The sequence below is a fragment of the Pyrgilauda ruficollis genome, unplaced genomic scaffold (genome assembly GCF_017590135.1).
Source record: "Pyrgilauda ruficollis isolate IOZ18807 unplaced genomic scaffold, ASM1759013v1 scaffold72, whole genome shotgun sequence".
In the NCBI taxonomy this organism is placed as follows: Eukaryota; Metazoa; Chordata; class Aves; order Passeriformes; family Passeridae; genus Pyrgilauda; species Pyrgilauda ruficollis.
In genome coordinates this window covers 3,858,391-3,878,531 of record NW_024529044.1, presented here as the reverse complement: position 1 = coordinate 3,878,531, position 20,141 = coordinate 3,858,391, and the positions used below count along the sequence as shown (strand labels likewise).

Here is a 20,141-nt window from a genome sequence, read left to right as displayed (position 1 = left end):
TCTTCCTGTTCTTCACGCTCTTTGTGCCTAATGGTGCTGTGGAGGTGCCAGGAGGTGCTTCCTCCTCCTCCTCCTCCTCACCCAGGGGCTGGGGCAGCACTAAGTCAGCTCAGGGAGCTCTTCACCGATGTGCCTGCAGCACCCTCGGGCAAGTGTGATGCAAGGGTTTTGTTATTTATTGAGGCCCCTCAGGGTGACCTTGAGGCTGGTTAAGGAAAACTTGTTGGCTGTGAGCTCGGCTGTCCCCTGAGCAGCAACCACCGCTGGCAAAGAGCATCTTGTAACTTCGAGCTGGTTAATTAGGGGTCTGAGCTGAGGAGTGAGTGCTGAACTGTGCCTTAGGCATTAGGACATTTTTTTTGAAAGCAGCCTCTAGCTGTTTATCAGCATAGGTGTTCATTGTACCATTGCTTCGAAGTAAGGTAATCTGACCATTCCTGTGACCCTTGGTCTTAAGACTGGTCTGTACTGGGGGGTCTTTGGGGTGCCTTTGACCATGAGCTCTGTGTTTGCTGTGTGAGGAATGCTGTGACATCTGGCCAGGGCACCCAGGGCACAGTTCCTGCCAAAGGGAATGGTGAATGCTGCTGCCCGCAGTGTGCCAGAGCTGCCCTCATGGCCCTGCTGCCAGGTTCAGCAGGGGCTGAGCCACAGACCCAGGCAACAAACCCTGCTGAGAGTTTGACATTTTCTGTCCTCCCTCCCTATTACTGCCGTTCTGACTTTAAAAATAGAATGAGATTGTCTCATCTCAAGAGGGTTCATTATGTCACATGTATTATCTGCTCTGCAGATCTTTTTAGGCAAATATGAGTTTTTTTTTGTGGGTTTTGTTTTTTTTTTTTTTTAGTTGTATACCAGCTTTTATAAACCAGGGTGTGCAGCACTCCCACACAAGCACGAAGGTGATGCTGGGTTCCCACAGCTCGTTCCAGCACCGCTGCAGTGCCCTGTCCGGGAGGAGGGGGTGCCAGGGGTACCCGCTGGGCTGTCCCAGCAGTTCGCTCTGGCCAGGGCCGTGTTACCGCTCTGGCAGCTTGCACAGTCACAAGCATTTCACTCTGGAAATGTTACCAGAGACTTCTCAGGTAATTAGACAACGTTTCTGCTCTTACTGGAGTGGACAGTGGAAACTTGGGAGTTTCCTGAGTGATGTTTGTGACATGCTCGTGGTGTGTCAGCAACGGTGCCACTTCACGCCACTTTTTCTAGATATGTGAAAGAAAAAGGAAACTGTCTTGCAGTTCAGAAGTAAAAAGTGCCTTAAGCAATGCTGGAACAAAGTGCCAAACGATGTGGTGGGTTTAAATCTGAACTCTCTGATTGATGTGCTGGCCCCATCCTTGGTGAAAGTAATGTACTCTTGTTGCTAACACTGCAAATTAGGATTTTTTTTGCCTGCAAAGGGATTCTCCTTGCTTTGATGACCCTCCAGTGATGGCTGATGAGTGTATGATAGTCTAGTAGTGGGGAACAGCCCAGGGAGTGATGGGACACAACTTCAAAGTAAAAGGAAGAGCTTTTTATTTTTTTACTTTCTTCAGAGGATCAAATTAGCAATCTGCTAAAGCCTTTTAATGCTAAAACTTCCAGAGCATAAACAATGACCTGTGAAAAGGAGTGCTTGGATCTGGACCCTGCATCTGATGAAGCCTGGCATCTCCATTATGACCAATTAAAGTGACATCTGAGTGTAAACACTCCTGACTCCTGCGATCCCTGGCTGGCTCCTGGCTGCACATGGCCTTTCTCCTCTGCCTTGGAAAAGGCACGATGGCACTTTGAACTTCCCAGCCAGAGCACAAGCAGCCTTTCAGAACCTCTGTGCCCTCTCCTGGGGTGGTTCAGCAGGAGCAGCCCAGAAGCTGAAGCTTGGTCTTCCAGTCGAAACCTGTTGTCCTTGCATTGCACAATTGTACGAGAGACAGATGTTATCCTGCAGAGGGAGGCGAGGCTGGCAGTGCACTGCAGCGTGGGCTTGCCCTCTCTCTGGGGACTCTTCACTGCCTTTCCAGGATGCTGTCCAGCACTCAATCCAAGATCTGGATTTTAGGAATAATCTTGCCCCTAGAAGTTCCTTCCAATACCTTCACAACAATGTGTGAAGCTTTGCCTTAAACGGAGTTTCAAATATTAGCTTTGAGTAACTAAACAATCACAGGAAGCAATTGCATTGACCAAACTAACTTTTGGCCCTAAATAACTTCATATTTGAACAGATTAGTAGAATATTAGTGCTCTGCATGCTAATCTTGAACTTGGAGAGATTTTATATTCCCAGTTATACGAGGAGACTGGGTGTTCTTCCGTGTTCTGCAGCAGGAGATGGAAGTGGTTTCTGTGACTTCATCCCTCCCCCATCAGCCTGCCTGTGAACAGCCTGCTCTCCCCTGTGCACAGGCACAGCAGCCTGGGTGAGAGAGGAAGATGTGGGCAGGAGGGAGCCGGCCATGGGTGAGAGCTCACTCACGTCATGGACACAGAGGCACATGTGTGGTCTCACTTAGTGCTCCTACATTCTCCTCTTCAGTCTCTTCCTCATCTCTCCGGTTCCCTTCAGATCAAAGGGTAGATCAGCACCTCCCCACCTCTGCCTGACAACTGAAAAGGAAAGGAAATACGCTGGGGAAAATCTGTGCTTTAAAAAATGTAGCTCACTTGGTGTAAATATGCAAATGTTTGTAGAGGAGTGGCTGTTTCTAAAACACATTACTGAGAAATGCTTCACACCCTTCTTTGTCAGTCGGTAATTAAGAGAATGCTTGCCTTCCAATGCAGTGGCTGCTTAAATAAAGATGAGAGAGCCTGGATTTTCTCTTATGATGGGGTGCAACAGTAAGTAACTTTCATCTGAGACCAAGCCTGGCACACCTCCACATGGCACCTCTTCCAGTTGTGGTGAGGTGACTTTTCCTGTGCTTTTGCTGGGAAGAAAGTGGCTGGGGAAGGTGCAGAGACTCAGGCTTGTATCTGTCCCACAGCAGATTCAGCTTGTCAGAGGGGTCAGCAGCATGATCCTGGTGAAGGAAGGGCCATGGCTCTTCTGCATGTGGCATTTCTTGTTTCTGGTTGTGTGTGATGGGTCCAGCTCTTACTAATCAGATTGCAGAGTGGTGGGATACTTGGATCCTCTTTTCTTCCCTGTCTCCTCTGGTATACTGTGAGGCTGTCTAAATGTCAGGGATGCTGGTGATTTGGCTGTGATGGGAGCGAATTTTAATGAGGCTTGCTCTTCAGCATGAATGTATTGGTGTAGCATGTCATGTAGCCTGTCAGTCAGCCAAGTTTCTAGCTTTCAGCTGCTTTATATGCATATTTCAGAGATTGCTTCCAACCTGGGAAAGCCCAGTCAGGTCACTGCAGGGCAAGGCAGAGCTGTATTCCCATACCCACCTAATGCTGACACTGCTTTCCTGCCCCTCAAGGATCAGAAGGAATCCATGGGAATCGCTGTCTTCTGGCTCCTGCTTCTATTTGGGGTGGCTGTTGCAAAGGCAGGCTGGGCTTACTCATCTGCCTTCACTGCAGCCACACAAAGCCTCTTTCGAGGAAGGGAATTCATTAGTTTTGTGAAGTGGCCTTGGATCTGTGGGCAGCAGGTGCTTCTATAGAGCAAACTGTTGCTGAATATTCAACAGTTGCTATACAAGCGTCTGGCCGGCTGCCTGTGAAGCACTTGGAGTTATCTTGAGCATCCGTTTGGATAAAGTGCAAACCACTTAGGGCTTTAAAGATACCCGCAGCTATGTTGTGTTGGTGGTGTTTTAACGTTCAGGGTTGGGTTTTCTTTTTATGAGAATCTCCCAAGATCATAAGCAGCAGCTTTATCTCTTTTGACTCAGCCAACAAAGAAGGGAGCTGCCTAGGAGAATGACAACGCCAGTGATTCATATTCAAGTCGTCAGAACCTCATTCTCTTGCTGGTTTGTGCTAATGACATGTGCACTGGAAACAAATGACTCAGGCTAGAAGTGTCTATTCATCATTAAACTTCTTAAACTCTCCTTAATCTCAAGTTAGCTCTCTTGAGGCTACCTGAATAACACTTGTTCTTGCCAACCTCTAATTTGGTACATGAAATACTGTAGATATCTAAACTATGAAGGAATAATTTGAGAGGCTAATGTGTGCAATCAGCCTTTTCCTTTTTTTTTTTTTTTCCAGTTTAATTTCCTTAGGTGTGGTTTGTAAGCAGCTTGTGCTAGATGTCATCATTGGAAGTCTGGTTATGTGAGAAACTATGATCACTGAACAATTACAGCTTCAAATAACTTACAGCTTTACTCAGTAAGGTGTGGATGCCTGTATATTGTTTACCAGTGACACAGCCCGATTCTGTTGTCTTGTAATAGCTTACTTAAACCTGTATCAGTTTTTTAAAATATATTTTGTCTGTGTTCTCCTACTGATTATTTAGGCCACAGAAGGAAAAGTTTAATTAAATATGTGATTGTGACAGTTGCACTGGAGGCTGGTTTCACTCAGGGAGCTGAAGAGATACCAGAGTGGTGTTACATGAGTTCTGTGCTTTAAGGGATCTGCACGAGGGGTCCCCATGTGCCAGGAATATTGTATTTTCAGGGACAGGGATTCCACACCCCTGAGCTCTCAAAGCTCAGTGATGGAGAGCAGTTCCTGCCCACAGGGAGCAGGCATGCAGGCTGGAGCACGGTGGCTGTCGCTGATCCTGGCTGCTGTGCATTGCCTGAAATTGTGTTAGCACCGATTGGAGGTGGACCTTGAGCACTTAAACGCGGGAATTGACAGCTGCTGGAGCTGAGCCCTCCTGCTCCCGGCAAGGCCATTCGTGGTGCTGCTGGCTTTGAAAGGGCTGGGGTCTTCAGTGTGTGATTTGGCTGCCGGGTGCTCAGGGAGATGCTGAGATGTGCTTCCTAAACATCCACTTCGTTTGCATCGGGCAGTGAGGTCGGGCCAGGTTTGTCAAGGGGGGCCTTGGCAACCTGGGATGTGGCATCCGCTCTCCCTCTGCGGGCAGCTCCTCCAAGGAGCTCGGCTGGCCCGTTCTCCATTTATCCAGTCCCCATCAGTCCCTGAGCTCCCCCTGCTCGAGGATGGGATCAGCAGAAAGGAACACCTGCTTCCAGAAGGGATTCCAAGTCTGGCAGTGAGGCATTTCAGAAGCTGTAAAGCAGGTGTTGAGGCATGTAATGGACCATCACCTCCAAAAACTGATTTCTTTAATTCTTCCTCTTTTTTTTTCCCCTTCTTTTTTTTTTTTTTTTTTTTTTTTTCTTTTGTCCCCAGATGGCTTTAAAGTGCTGGAATAGAGGAATTACACTTTGGAAAAAGTCCCTGGCATTGAGCAGGCTGTGGACAGTGGCGTGTGTGCCGTAGTGTAGATCAGCTCTCCATAGAAGTAAACGTGTGAAGGTTGCCAGAGAGGAGAAGTGAGGCCTCAGCCCATAGAGATGACACTGCACATTTAATTGCTAATGGACTCTTCAAAAAGCACCTCAGCTGCTATTATTAGAACAAGTTTATGTGTGGTGTTACCTACAGGGAGGGGAGCAAAAAGGGAGTCTTTCTTGATCTTCTTGACCTTTACTTTCTTGTGTTAATTTGTTTAATACCAGAGAGATTTTCCTGCTGTAAAAACTTGCTTAAGCAGAGGCTTCTCCAAGATCTCTGAAAAAGACATGCTTATTGGGAGCTTCAGAGATCCACTGTGTACTGCTTGCCCCTCTCTTTCCCTCCTGGATCAGACTTTTACCGGCTGGTGCAATTCCATAATAGCAGTCAGGCTTCATTGTATTAAACTTGTTAAGAAAATAATGTCTGTGCCTGTGGGGCTCGGTGTGGGGGAGGAAACTTGGGGAAAATGTTAGATAAATAAACACTTCTGGGTACTTCTGAAACATGGTAATTGCTCTTAGCAATCTTTGCTTTTTCAACACCTACTAAAAAGGACTTACTGCTTGTGCTATTTGTAGGTCCCAAGGTAATTTGCAAAGAGCAGCAGTGGCGTTGTCCCTGCTGGCTTTGGGAGGGTGCAGGTCAGGTGTGCTAAAGAGGCCGGGGCTGAGGCAGGGCAGGTTCCAGGGCTGCTGTCTGACCTGCCCGAGCCGGGCTCGCTGGGGATGAGGAGCTGTGGCTCAGAGCTGTAAATGTGATTGCACGAGGCAGCGTGGCTTCAATTAGTACTATGTGGTATAGACCAAGGATAAATCCTTTGGAACACCTCTCGGAGCAATACTTCAGGAAAGTTTCAGGCATAATAAAGCTGACACAGAGAAGTGGGAAAAGGCTTTTTGAATAGTGCCAGGTGTTCCACTGATATTGCTTGTTAATCTGGAAGGCTTGTTGAAAGCTCAGCTACAAAAGCATCCAGGTGTCTGCTCTGAGTGTGTACCTGGAGTTTCAAACACAGCAGGCAGTGCTGTTCTTTTCCCTGCTGGGGTATTCATTAGTTAATGAGATTTGAGCAGGTGGGGTTGTTTGGAATTTCTTCAGCCTCCATATGCTAGGAGATTTCAGAGTTACATAAATTGGTATTTCGGGAAAAAGGCGGATGGTGAGACCTGAATTTCTAATAGGAGTTTCTGCAAATCTTGAAAAGCTGCAGTTTCTGCCTGACTCTTTTCCTGTTGAAGTGGAAAAGACAATTGGTGTCATCAGCACAGAATATCACTGTTCTGCAAAAGCGGGTTTGAGCCTCCTTGGCTCCAGCAGAAGAGTGTCCAGAGGCTGTGGGGGTGGACTTGAAGCTGAGTGGTGCCACTGGACCAGTGTCCCAGCAGATGTGCTCAGCAGCAGGGCAGGGAGTGCTTGTGATATAGTGCCAGTGCCTTGGGTGGGATGACAGTTGTGCCTAAACGTGAGGTATATCCCTGAATGAAACGCTCCATTCCTTGTGCCAGTGAACTCAGCTTTAAAAGCTTCACTTGCTAGCAGTAGCTCAATGGTCAGGCTGCCTGTGGAGCTTCCAGATGAGCTTTGGAGTAGAGCTCTGAGTCAGGACTTGCTCTGCAGCTCTGAGTTATTTGTGTCATGCTGGATGGGAATTGTCAAAGTTGCATTGTGTGGGCTGCTTATCAAAGGATAGAGTAAAATCTTAGCCTTTATTTTTTCAATTAAGATTTTTTATTTGTGCCTCAGGGACAAGCAAATAGAACCCAGCTTGTCTTGGCTGTTCTTAGTATTTGTGGGGCAGGAAGGGGAGGGAGAGGACAGACAGCAAGAGCAAGGAGTTGCAGTAATGAGAATGATGTCTTATTTTAGTTGATATTTAATCAAGACATGTGGTTCCAGGAAGCAGGAAGAGATGATTTTGCCCTTTTTTTTCATGCTCTCATATATCTTTAATTATCACCAAGACTTACCCTAAACAATTTAATGCCTGCCAATTCCTTTTTCATCTTACAAATTTTGTCCATCCTCAAAGGCAGGGTGAACTGTTGGGCTTATCTAGTTTGCTTTTGTTTAATCTGTCATATTAACTAGAGGACTAACTCTTGGTGGCTAATACATTACCATCTCTCAAAAGATGCCTAGTTTTGTTGCAAAACTTCGAGGATATTTATTACTTCAAGTACATTTTGTTAGTGAATTAGGGTAAAGCTGACTGCATTTTATAGCTGGGTGGTGTGTCCTTCTCTCCTGTGAAGTCAGAGGCAGTACACGAGCCCCTCTGGAACATACAGGCTACTTTATTGGCTTGTAGGAGCTGGCTTTGTAAAGCAGGTCAGCTTTTTGTTTCATGGCTTTTATTCAGTATCAGTCTTGCTTACCAGGGCATCAGAGAGTGTCTTGTTGCTTCTCGTGTGTCTGCTGAATTGCCTTCAGGGTTGATCTGACCTGACTCCCGATTTTCCTCGTGCCAGGGCGGTGAAATCCAGGACTGTGCCTACCTGGACAGCGAAAGCACCTACAGCGAGTCGGAGCTGTTTCCTGATGAGGACGCGATGACTCTGGCACAGCAGGAGGTTCACCATGAGTCTGACATGGATAGTGCCATTGAGAGCGCCCAGAGCTCCGAGGCCTCGGACGTCTGTCGCAGCGAGGACAAGGACGGCGTGCTCGGTGGCCTCTTCCTGCCCGGTGACAAGTGAGTGGTGCCAGCTCCGCTCCAAGGCGCGTGCCGGGGAGGAAGGAGCCTTTATGTGGCTAATCCCTACTGGGGAGGCTGAGGGTGGCTGGTGGATTTAGAAACTCTTAACATCCCTTTACAACATAAGGGGGACGGATGTCCAGGTCCTCTAAGTGGCTTAGATAGTCTCAGTCCTGGCTCCTTCTGGCATGTTCTGTGGGCACTCACAGGACTTGCATGCTGTGTGTTGAAGTGAAAGCATTGGGTCTCTCCAGAACAGGTCACTGCAATAGCATCCCCCAAAACATAGGTTCTTCTCTGTTGCCATAAGCTTTATATGCTGGAATTAAAACAGTATTTCCTGCAAAGCAGTTTAGTATGGGGAATACTGCTGCAGTCTTTTGTACATCTAGTTGTGTACCTGGTGTTGTGGGCTCTGCTGATTTGCTTTGCAAATTCATGTACCAAGTTAATTCTTTGTGTTTCTAATTTTCCATAGCCTTTATTGTGCAACAGTAAATTGTGTTTAACACGGGGTGTCCTGGCATGTGTGTGTGTAACCATAGTTTGCTGTTAACACCAGTGTCTCTCTAACCCTAACTTCACTCTTCCCAGGTGTGTACCTGGGAGCGCTGGTTAAAGATGATTGTGGGGGAAAAGAACCTAATTTGGCTTAATCCTGCTTTGAACTGAATTAATGCAGTTACCACCAGACAGAGCTCAGCTGGGCTTGCTTTGTAAGCCTCTGCCTTGTCTTCCCTATTTTTGGCCTGTCATCTTGATTTGTGCCTCTTGAGCTTTGTTCGTTGCTAAGGCAGCCTTTCTTCTCTCTCCTGGGCCTCCTCCAGTGCTCCCTGTGCTGCCTCGTTCCTGCCCTCCTCCTGAATTTCTCAGCTGGCTGAGTTTTGGCCTTCTCCCATCTGCCCAAGCAACCTCAGAGACTTTATCAAGATAATTACAGTTTCCATCAGCTCTTTATCAAGCTTGTCTCCTTTGCTTGCCATTCCCAGTTCTCCAAAGCCCCATCCTTGTGGTGACTGACTTTTTCCCATGCTGTGTTTGAAATGTTTTTCCTCCCAACTGTGCTAGTCAGGCTCTTTTGAAGGGGGTGGGCAAGGCATTGTGCCTCCTCTACCCTCCTAGGGCAGGCAGGAGCTACCAAGAGCTACTGTGCTCTGATAGACCTTGATTTATCCTCTGAGATCTCCTCAGCTTTGGTAAATCTGTGGGGGGAATGCATGAGAAGCTTCATGCTTTTGTGTTAAAAGAGGCACTAGAGCTATTCACTTTGTGCAATAGAGAGATTTACTTTGTTGCTTGCTGAAGAAGCAGGTGGGTTGTGTATCAGCCCTCTGAAATCTTGCTCTGAAGAACAGGAGATTACCTTCGAAAACAAATGAAAAAAAAAAACCCAAACAAACAAAAAAGCACCAAACACTTGAAAGTTCCCTTCAGAAAGTGTTAGAATGAGGAAAATCAGTCACTTTTAGCAACTCCTTTGCAAATGACTATGTAATTGCTAGGCCTGTAGTCTTGGTGGAAGTGTTACAAGGAGCTTTTTCCCAAACTCACTTGGTATAACTGCAGTTGAGATGCAGACAGCAGTAGGATTGTAAGATCTCCCAAAAACTTACCAATACAAGTATGTCTGTGGCACAGCAGCACTTAATGAATAAATGTTAGTGTGATATGTTGAGCTTCTCACTAATCCCTCAGCCAAGGAGCCTTGTTAGATAAGTTTCATCTATTTCTTGTATGAGTATTCCTATCTTTATCCTTCAATAGTGTGCCTGGCTTGACTTGCCCTAATTTCTGTTAATGTGAATTAGATAAATGAGTTGCAGGTTATAAATGGATCTCATCAAAACAGGGGAAACAAAAGAGCATACATCTGAAATGTTGGCAGGCTTCCTCTTCTACTAATTGCTTTTGGAGGGAAGGGATATGCAAATGACGCTTGCACCATCCACCGAAGGAACACGGGTGCATCTCTTGTTTACAGCTCACAAGTGGAGTATTACAGGAAGAGGACTCTCCCTGTAGAGAGGTTGAGAGGCTCAAGGTACACTCAGAAGAAGTTTAGGAGGAAATATTGTTGAGCTGCTGGAGAGCAATGTCACCTGGGAGTTACTGTCCCATGGCGCAGCTGGTGGAGCTGGAGATACAAGCACTGTGCACTGAAGTAGAGGGAGAGAAAAACTTAACCCAATCTGCATAAAGTGCCAGCAGATTCCATTAGTGCTTGGTCTGTGCTACTGAGGCCTTGGGTTCTGCTGCAGAGGGAACAGTTGGGCAATGCCAGGGCCTCAAAATTGAAGCATCTATTTCACGTCTTCCAGGTGTGTCTTCTGTAGAGAGAAGTTTGTTTGTAAGAACTTTTTTGTGAATTTACTGGTTTGTCTGTTTGACTGCCTCACCAAGGTGGGAGCTGAGCAAACTTGTGTGAAACACCTGCACTCTGCAGGTGCACTGCACAGAGCAGTCTGGAGTCTGGGCAGGTGAACCCTGTGCACCCTCTGCAGCCACCTTGCTCTGTTTTATTAGATTTGATGTGGTCAAAACTGCTCTGCCAGCTGCTTTCCTGTGGTGCCTGACTCTGCTGGTCTGTTTACTTACGTGCCCTCTTTCTCTGAAGTCACTGGGTCCTGCTACTCCCTACCCATTTAACATCATTTTAGGTACTTTTCTGGTAGTTAGACAGCCTTTTCTTGTGGTCCATATCTCATCTGCAAGACAGAATTTGTCCTGATGGAAGGAAGGGCAGGACCCCAGCCTCCATTAGTCGCATCAGTAGCTTTAGTGACTCTCTAGTAAATGGTGAGCAGAGGTTTCTTTCTGACCACACAGAGGAGAGTGGCTGGAATTCCTGGGGTGTGGGAGAGGGTGTATCTGGATTACTGGGAAACTCTCTGATTGTGGAATAGAGTGACAGCCTCTGTCTTATACATGTTCCTCTCACTATCCCATGCATTTCAGAGCTGTCTGCATGGTTCCTGCATTCTGAGCAGAAATCCCCATGTGGTCTTCACATGGAAGTGGTGGCTGAGGATCATCAAAGTGTGCTCTTTAAAGCAAAATGGTTTGTGTTGATCCAAACTTGTCACACAGGTACCTTGTTCATAGATTCTCATGCTCTTGTCTCTCAAGGCTCTCTGGCAGATGCATATCAGGTACATTTAGCACTTCAGGGCTTTAACACAAAGGTGGTTTACAGCTTCAAAGAGGGGACAGCCTGTGAAGGTGGAAGGTTCCATGTGAGGTGAGGTGCTATCCAAGTCGGCCTTCGAGATGTTTTGACCTCTTGTTTCAGGTCAAGTCCTCACAACCCTTCTGCAGCATCTGACCTCTCCACTTATTCCACCGCCTCCCTGATCAGTAATGAAGAACAGTTTGAAGACTATGGGGAAGGAGATGATGTCGATTTTACTCCCAGTAGCCCATGTCCTGATGATGAGACCAGAACCAACGCCTACTCTGACCTTGGCTCATCTGTATCTTCCAGGTTGCTTCTTATTCATTAACAAACAATTTTTCATTTTTATTCTTCTCTGACCATAGCAGAGTTTACACTGGTTAGATAGACTCACCTTAAAAGCAAAATATTATCAGTTCATTTCCTGCCTTCTAATAGACAGACTGCATGTAATAATAAGAGCTATAGCAAATATGTTGTTTCTGGTGACCTCTGTTGGGTTCTGTTGAAATAACTGGGCTATTTTGCTTGTAGAGATTTCTTTCTATTGCAGACAATAATTCCTCAGTTCAGGGCTAGTATTGGAAGGGATTTGCTGCAAAGGAAACCAACGTCTCATTATGTACCCACCCTGGTATAGTGAAGACTTACAAGAGAGCTGTTTCCATTTAGCATTCTGATACTACAAATCCTTAGCACTAATCTGTGAGGGGAACTGCTGCAATATGTTCAGGGGGTTATTTGAAACAAGCATCCTATTGACTTGGACTGTCTTGGGAAACATAAGCAAGTAGCTGCTGTCTGTTAGGGGCTACAAATCCACAGCGGTGCACTTGCCTCTTGCATGTATCCTCAGTCTCTGCAGCTCTTATGTCTTGTGGCCAAGGCAGGTCCAGATTGTCCAGTCATTCCCCCAGGCAAGGGAATGTGTGAGCAGGGTTGGGAAGAGCTGAGCATGGAGATTCTCTAGGATTAGGATCTGCTTGGATCAATAGCCCACGGAGGTCTTGTCTTCATTGCTAGTGCGGGACAAGCTCACTGCATCCTTCTGTTCCGCATGCAGCCCCCACGTGCTCCCTGTGCTTCCAGCATTTCTGCAATCCAGCCTGGCCATGTCTCATGCATGCAGAGCCAGACCCCTCTCCACTGTCCCTTCATGATGATGGCTCATGTCTTTCATCCCCTCTTTCCTCAGATTTATGCAGCACTTTCCATTCTCATTCCTGGGGCTCAGTGCACATCATGCCATGATTGCTGTATTTTATTTGAGTTTATTTTCTCTTTATCATGCCAAGAGGTACTGTTATCTCCTCTATAGACCTGTGTCCACTTCTCCCTTCCTCCTCATTCCAGGGTTCCTATCATCCTATCATCTGAGGGGGTTCATGTGACTTCCTACCAGACCACTCTGTTCTTCATATTCCTGCCTTTCTCTTGGAGAGAAGACTCTTCAGGTTGCATGCCAGGCTCTAGTGGGAAGATGGGCAAGATGAGAGGGGGACATTGCTGAGGTTGAATATACTCATGTAGCTGCCTTTGCTATGTGCATCACAGTGGACCACATGTACCTTTTGCTGTTCTTTTGGTCACCCAGACTGATTCTTTCCACTGCCACCCAGAAACATCCACATCCTCTGGAAGGCCTCAGCTCAGACAGGTGGACTTGCCCTAAGAGTAGCAGTGGCCATCATCAGCTCTGACATAGATGAGCTGTGATTAGAGATGGTTCTTCAAGTCCCTCATCTGTGATTCTGACACACAGTCACGAGGAAACCTGTTGTGGGTTGGTTACTACAGCCAGTAACATCTCTCCTTTCCTGCAAACAGTGCTGGCCAAACCCCCCGAAAAATGAGACATGTTTATAACAGCGAGTTACTGGATGTTTACTGCTCACAGTGCTGCAAAAAGATAAATCTCCTCAACGATTTGGAAGCCAGGCTGAAAAACTTGAAAGCAAACAGGTAAGCAGCATATTGCACTGCTTTTGGCAATGCCTCCTTGACATGGGACTGGCTAATAGCAGGAGGAGAGGGAGAGCAAGCCCTCTCCCTTCTGTGTCCCATTCCATCTTACACGTGTTCTTCCAAATCAGTAAGAAATTTAGACTTGCATATGTAGCCTAAACCAAAATGCTGTTCTTCATCAGCTGTTAAATATTTTTCTGATTTAAGGTGCAGACATCATTGCTAAACTCAGATATTTTAACCAATGAGCTCTTTGATTGCAGAGTGAGAATGATATTTCAAGGATTTTTTCCCAGGAAGTGGGATCTGCTGTGCTGCTTAGTGCAAATCTACAGTTAGCTCCTGCTTTCTCCAGGTGGGAAGGAGGGATCTCCAGATCCTTGGCTAATGCACATAACCTTACATACACCTCTCCTAAAGCTACTGGTCAGCAGAGGTACTTGGCTTCTCTGGGATTTTTTTTGTGATGTCAGCGGAACTTTGAAAAATGATAAATCCTATGGCAGAAGTTATTTTTGGAGTTCTTCGCAATTTCAGCCTTTTCCTTACGTTTCTCTCTCTGCCACTCCATTGCTCCTAAACTGTGCTGAGCACTTAGAAAGTGCTCTAACAATCACCTAGGGTATTTGAAGGGAATTATTTGGTGGGATTTTAGCTCCCCCTAGAAACTGGATGTGAGTCCTGCCTGTCGGCATAATCCCTGGGACGGAGCACGCTGCCCTGCTGCTTCTCGTGAGGCACAGCAGTGTGGATAGAACTTGCCATGAACAATGTTCCTGCCCTAGCAAGGAGTCTGCCAACATCCAGACCATGACCAGCCAGGGCTTTGGGAATTTTCTAAGGGAGGTTGGATATGCCTGACCAAGAGCTGTGTGTGTGCACACAGAGATGTGACATCCTCTTACTGAGAGATGCAGCAGGATATTTTGGTCTGGTTCCAGTGCTGTCTGCAGCAAGGGGTCTTCATTTAGATAGCACCAGTCTCTGGCTGCACAGGAGAGCTGTAAAAATGGAAAGACCTCAGTTCCTGTGCTGAACTGGGAAGCATTATGGGGAAGGATAAACTAACTGTTCATAAAATCATCTAAAAACTGGAAATCCAGAATGAATGTCCATCACTAACTTGGTGTCCCTTTGTGGTGTTTCTAATGTTAGTTTCTCTCTGATTTACACTGACAAATCTCTGCTACATGTAACAGTATTTGCAAATTGACTTATTAATGATCACAGTAATTTGTGGCTTCACTCATCTTTGCGTTCTTAGTAATTGCAGCTTTTGATTCAGTTGTTAAAGAATATTGTTTCACAGAATCATCTTTTGAGTAGGCTAAAAAAGTCCATTATGTTTCATTGTGCAATTGAAATTGAATCAAATAAGTGTTTAATTCCTATATCATTCCTTCTGTATCCATGTAGCCCTAACAGGAAAATATCAAGCACAGCTTTTGGAAGGTAAGAGTCTACAAGTTTTGTATGAATATTTGTGGAATCAGCCATAACAATTCCATAAGTGGGAGTGGGAGACGAAAGTAGGAATAATTTCAGAAAAACAAAAATGTACCAAAATAAGTTTTTAAGGGAAGGGGCCTGTGTTTGGGTATGAATGTTGCCCCTGTTACTCTTGGAGCAGGCTCCTGAACTGGAAACAGCTCTGTTAAAAATATGGATAGTTTTTGCTTCCTTGTCTGCCAAAGGTATTCCTTTGTACTGCTATTTCATCAGTCCAGCTACTGCTTCTTTAACCCTCATAATGTGGGCCTTGTTGCCAAAATGTGAAGGAAAGCAAGAGCACCCCTTTAAAAAGGACATACAGAATTGTCATCTTCCTTTAACTGAGTGAACCAGCCCTGCTCTGGGGAGGGCTGTAAGGTTCAAGGACGTTTTAGATAATCTCCAGTGTTACATATTCTGACTCTATTCTGCAGTGGGAACTGCTTGATATTTCATTTTTTCTGTTTTTTTTGAAGTTCTTACTGTATGGAATTTTCTAGCTTAACTGTACCAACCTATGTGCAGTGGTGACCTTATTTTAAATTTGTAATAAGCAAATATGATTCAGTGCATAGTGTGAATAAGGCTTAAGTATTTTTAAAATTATGTTAATGCTAGTGGCAGATCCTATCAAATGCAACAAAGAGCTCACTTCATAGAACTAATGTCATTGACTGTGCTCAGTATGACTTCATTTAGCTACCAGTCTCTTGTAAGACTTGGGCTTAAACAGTTGTAATTGTCACTGAAATGATTGCACAGATTTTACTATGGATGTTCAAAGTCTGAAGCCAGACTCTTTGTCCTCCCTCCTCATCAAGCAAAATAATGATCCCTCTGATCTTTCAGACAACTCTTCCACAACAGTAACTTCAGCAGCAGTAATGGCAGCACAGAAGACTTGTTCAGAGACAGTATAGACTCCTGTGATAATGATATCACTGAAAAGGTGAGAATCTCTGTGAGTAATGCCCTGTGAGTAATGTACCCAGCCAAATGCTGCTGGAGCCCAGCATCAGGGGATCAAGATCTTGCTCAGAATTACCCATGATCTGAAGAAGTTTATTTCAAAATGTCCTTGATGTTCCATTACTATTACAACTTTGCTTGGCAGTAGCACAAGAACTGAGCAAGCACTGATCTAGGCATTGTGTTAGGACTTCTTTATGGTGTATTTGCAGTGATCACCTTCAAGGAACATGCAGGGTCTGGGGAACTCAGAATTGTGGAGCTTCATTTTGTTGCTGGCTTTGCTGAGAAATATACCCCCTTTTAAAATGGTAGAGTGGCTAAATGCCAGTTAGGAACAGTTAAAGGGTGTTTGAAGAGAGATTCAAACTCAGTCTTTTTTGCTTGTCCTTCCAGGTAACGTACCTAGAGAAGAAGGTGACAGAACTGGAGAACGATAGCCTGACAAATGGTGACCTGAAGAGCAAACTGAAACAAGAGAACACACAGCTGGTTCACAGGTAACAAAGCACAGAGCCAGGTCTCCTCACCAGCACAGTTGTGGGGAAGGAATATTTCTACCTCTAGAGTATTATCAAGTCTTCTTCCTTAATGCTGACAGATGAAATAAGGCTTCATCTGAGAAGTCCAGGTGGAATAGGGCTGCATTGCTGAATTTTCAGCAAGAAGAGGCCTGCAGACAAGTGTTTTTGACAGAATGTTACTGACTTGAACAGAAAAAACTCTTCTGCTGTAAGAGAGGTTATCCCTGGTGGTTGGGGTTTTTTCCTTGCATGTAGCAAGAGCAGAAGGCTGGGTCTTAGTCTCAGCTTCATGAGACTGAAGGAATACTAGATGAACTGATACTACTTAATTCTGTGTTTGTTAGTCTCAGCTTCATGAGACTGAAGGAATACTAGATGAACTGATACTTAATTCTGTGTTTATTAGTAAATATGAGAGATGCTGGGAGAGGTTAAATGCCAAAATAGATGGTGAATTAGAATGAAACAAAGGAGTAGGCAGGAAAGAGAGAGGCAATGAATTTGCTTCTGAAGCTGTTACTGAAATGAGATCATATTTCCTTAGAGTTCATGAGCTAGAGGAATTACTGAAAGACCAAGAAACTTCAGCAGAACAGACTCTGGAAGAAGAGATAAAGAGACATAGAGAAGCTTACAGCAAGTATGAAAAAGAGAAAGGCACTGAAATTGAACTGCTAAATACAAGGTAACAAACATCTTGGTGTCCCTCTGAACAGGGCAAAAGGTCTTCTTTTCTTCGTTTTTACTTTGCTTGTAAATGTAGGCTGTTCTCCAGCAGGCAGTGCACAGATGGTGGCAGGTTGGCAGCTCTGTGGAGTAGCTCTGCAGTCACATGTCTAATGCCCAAAAGCTTGGAGGATGCTTTACATTAATGCTTTAATCCACGTGGCCCATGTACACAGCTTAACTGGATATTTGGCACAGATTCAAGGAAGGAATTGTGACCAGTTCTAGCAAACGTTTGTGCCTGCATTTGTTTTTTACAACTTATGTTTTTTCATCTACCTGTTGTTAGGAGCACAAGAATGTGGGGGTCAGTGTAGCATTTTGGGCCTTAGAACTGAACAAGCAAAAATGCATGTTAAAAAGTACTATGATTAGAAAGATTTTCCCTGTTTGGTCTTTGTATCAAGTTGCAAGTGGGATGGCTTTTTAGAGCATGCTATTGTGCATGTCTATGTTCTTGAAGAGGTATTTGCTGTAAGATTTTTGTTATTAACACAGGGTTCAGCAACTGGAAGAAGAAAATGGTGATCTGAAAAGCACTGTCACACGGCTGAAATCCCAAACAGAGAGATTGGATGAGGTAACAAAACTCCTGAGTCCTTGAGCAATTTAACAGCAGTTTATGTAAAAGCAAACTCTTACGGTGCTTGGCCCAGCTTCTTAATTTTTCCTTCCCTAAAGAAGATTATTAATGAAATTGGAGCATTGGTCACCTTTAGGGGCAGGAACATCCTGAGACACAAGGCAGTTCATGGCCAGCTGTGTCTGTAGGTTCCTGTTGTGAAGCTGAGCTGTGTCCTGCTCTTGGCAGCCTGTTCTGAAGTCCCCCGTTCGTTCCAGGAGAGGCAGCGCATGTCAGATAGACTGGAGGACACAAGTCTGCGACTGAAGGATGAGATGGATTTGTACAAGAGGATGATGGACAAGCTGCGGCAGAACAGGCTGGAATTCAACAAGGAGAGGGAAGCCACACAGGAGGTAAGTGTGAAGAGGGATCTAAGACCAGGCAGTTTCATATCACCTGTATGGAAGCCCTGGAGAGAAGGAATGGGCAGACAGGATGAGCACTGAGAACACCATATCCAGTGAAGCTGTTGCTGGTTTGTGTTTCTGTGGGAAGGGTGCCCACAGAGCAATGAATGCTGCAAGAATACTTAAAAAGTGCCAATCTCTGACCCAAAGGGCTTACAGCTCTTGGAGAGGTGTGTGCCCTAATGTTTCCCTCTGTTTGCAAGAGAAATTGTGCTTCTCGTGCATGAAGCTTAGTGACCACAGCCATTGCCAGCTCTGGGGCTGTTTAGGGGACCTGTGCTTGCAAAGGAAGAGGAAGAGGCTGTGGTGTAGGACTGTGGCCTCAGCCAGGCTCAGGGAGTGCTTCTGCTGGAGTAGAGGGGGCTGTTTGCAGGGAGGGCTGCACAGACAGGGCCTGTTTGCTGCCCACAGCTCATCGAAGACCTGCGGAAGGAGCTGGAGCACCTGCAGCTCTACAAGCTGGAATGTGAACGTCCTGGACGCGGGAGAAGCTCTTCCTCCAGCCTGAGTGAATTCAATGCCAAAACCAGAGAGGTGGAAATGGAGCATGAAATAAAACGGCTGAAGCAGGTGAGCAGGGAAGGCCTCTCAATCCACATCAAATGTACAGGAATACCTTGAAAAATGCAAGCCCCAGTACTCTGCCTTGAGATTTTGTCCCCCCTTTCTCACACAAGCACAAGAACCTCGTTGCATCCGTGCAGAACTTCTTTGCACTGGTGATGTAAATTGTGCCCCAGGACAATTCAGGCAGGGAGGCCTTGTCACTGGAGGTAAGAGTTGCTGTCAGCTTCACCCTCGCTGTGTCATCCAAGGTACCTCTGATGTTAAAATACTTTTTTAATGAAAAAAAAATTTAAAAAACAATGTCTTTTCATCCTTGAATAGGAGAATCAGAAACTTCGTGACCAAAATGATGATCTTAATGGACAGATTCTAAGCCTCAGTCTTTATGAAGCTAAAAATCTCTTTGCAACGCAAACAAAAGCCCAGTCACTGGCTGCTGAAATCGATTCTGCATCGAGAGATGAGGTAATGTGCTTTTCTAATCAGATACTACATCCAAGAATATGCAATTTTCAATGTAATTGACTGTTGAGGTTGAACTATCTGTAGTTGACAAATGAACAGCAGAAAATTCTGCTTTGCGAAGAGTTCAAGGCTGTTAGAAGATTACCTTAAATCTAACACTATTTTGGTATCCTTATATTATAACTCTCCCATTTTTCTCTCAAAAGAATTTGAATTATTAGGATCACAGTGAACTGTTTTGCAGTTCTGGCATCTTGTACCTTGCAGAGTAATGTGAAAGTATGATATTAATTTCATACAAAAATGGCTATTGCTCATTACTTTAATTTTTACTTTCTGTTCTAGATTTAGGTCTATGTTACTTCAGTAACAAGGTCTCACTTATATATTTGAGCTATATATTCCCTGTAGCAGAGCTGAATTCTTGGAGAAAGTAACTTCTGTGCAAATAATAACTTGGTAATGTTTGAAAGATATTCTGGGAAACCCGTTTGTATGTGGGCTGAGTCCAGCTGGTGCAGCTTCCTCTGAGCTCCAGGACAGATTGTGAGATCAGGCCAGCAGATACATGAGAGCTCCCAGGGAAGAAGACAGGTTAGTGGTGAAGGAGATCAAAGGAATTGTTTGTCCTTGATGCTCTATCTTTTCCAGACAGAACTTCCCATTTCTTCATCAAGAAAAGTTGTGAGACAGAAAAGTCCTTTTTACCCAGTCTGTACTAAGACCTGTCAGTCTTAGCTCCTGGGCAGGCCCTTGAAGTGAAGGCCCTTGAATTATATATTTGAGAACTTCATTTCTTGCTGAACCAGAGTACTGTGAAGAAAGGCTGTTTACTTGTAGAGCTCTAATTAGGTAAAAGCAAACTGGCTTTTGCTATTGTCAAGAAAAATCTGACTTTGTCCCTCTAAATCTCGTGGCTCTGGCTCATGTGAGGAGTATCCAGCACTCTCCCTTTTTAAAGGAAGAAAGTACCTGAAAGCTGTGGCCCAGACTCAGCAAAACCTCACAGACCTGCACAAACTGTTCCCATTGTGCCATTTTTCCTGCATGATCAGAACAAAGGTAACAATCTGCAGATTCAGGGTGGGACTTCTGTGAAGCCCTATGAAAATGGACAGGCAAGTAACATGAGCTTTAGGAGGATCAGGGGCTCTGACATGCC

The 20,141-nt window shown here is 45.2% G+C and overlaps 1 protein-coding gene across 1 annotated transcript in view; it reads left to right on the top strand.

The window, feature by feature from the left end:
• Positions 1 to 20,141, top strand: part of RAB11FIP4 (RAB11 family interacting protein 4) — a 118,246-nt gene that overhangs the window by 89,707 nt on the left and 8,398 nt on the right. The window contains exons 4-14 of the mRNA XM_041485820.1: positions 7,842 to 8,065; positions 11,358 to 11,549; positions 13,068 to 13,202; positions 14,622 to 14,657; positions 15,546 to 15,645; positions 16,062 to 16,165; positions 16,734 to 16,874; positions 17,414 to 17,495; positions 17,756 to 17,893; positions 18,359 to 18,517; positions 18,836 to 18,979. Coding sequence (XP_041341754.1) covers positions 7,842 to 8,065; positions 11,358 to 11,549; positions 13,068 to 13,202; positions 14,622 to 14,657; positions 15,546 to 15,645; positions 16,062 to 16,165; positions 16,734 to 16,874; positions 17,414 to 17,495; positions 17,756 to 17,893; positions 18,359 to 18,517; positions 18,836 to 18,979 — 1,455 coding nt within the window. The remainder of the gene's footprint in view (positions 1 to 7,841; positions 8,066 to 11,357; positions 11,550 to 13,067; positions 13,203 to 14,621; positions 14,658 to 15,545; positions 15,646 to 16,061; positions 16,166 to 16,733; positions 16,875 to 17,413; positions 17,496 to 17,755; positions 17,894 to 18,358; positions 18,518 to 18,835; positions 18,980 to 20,141) is intronic.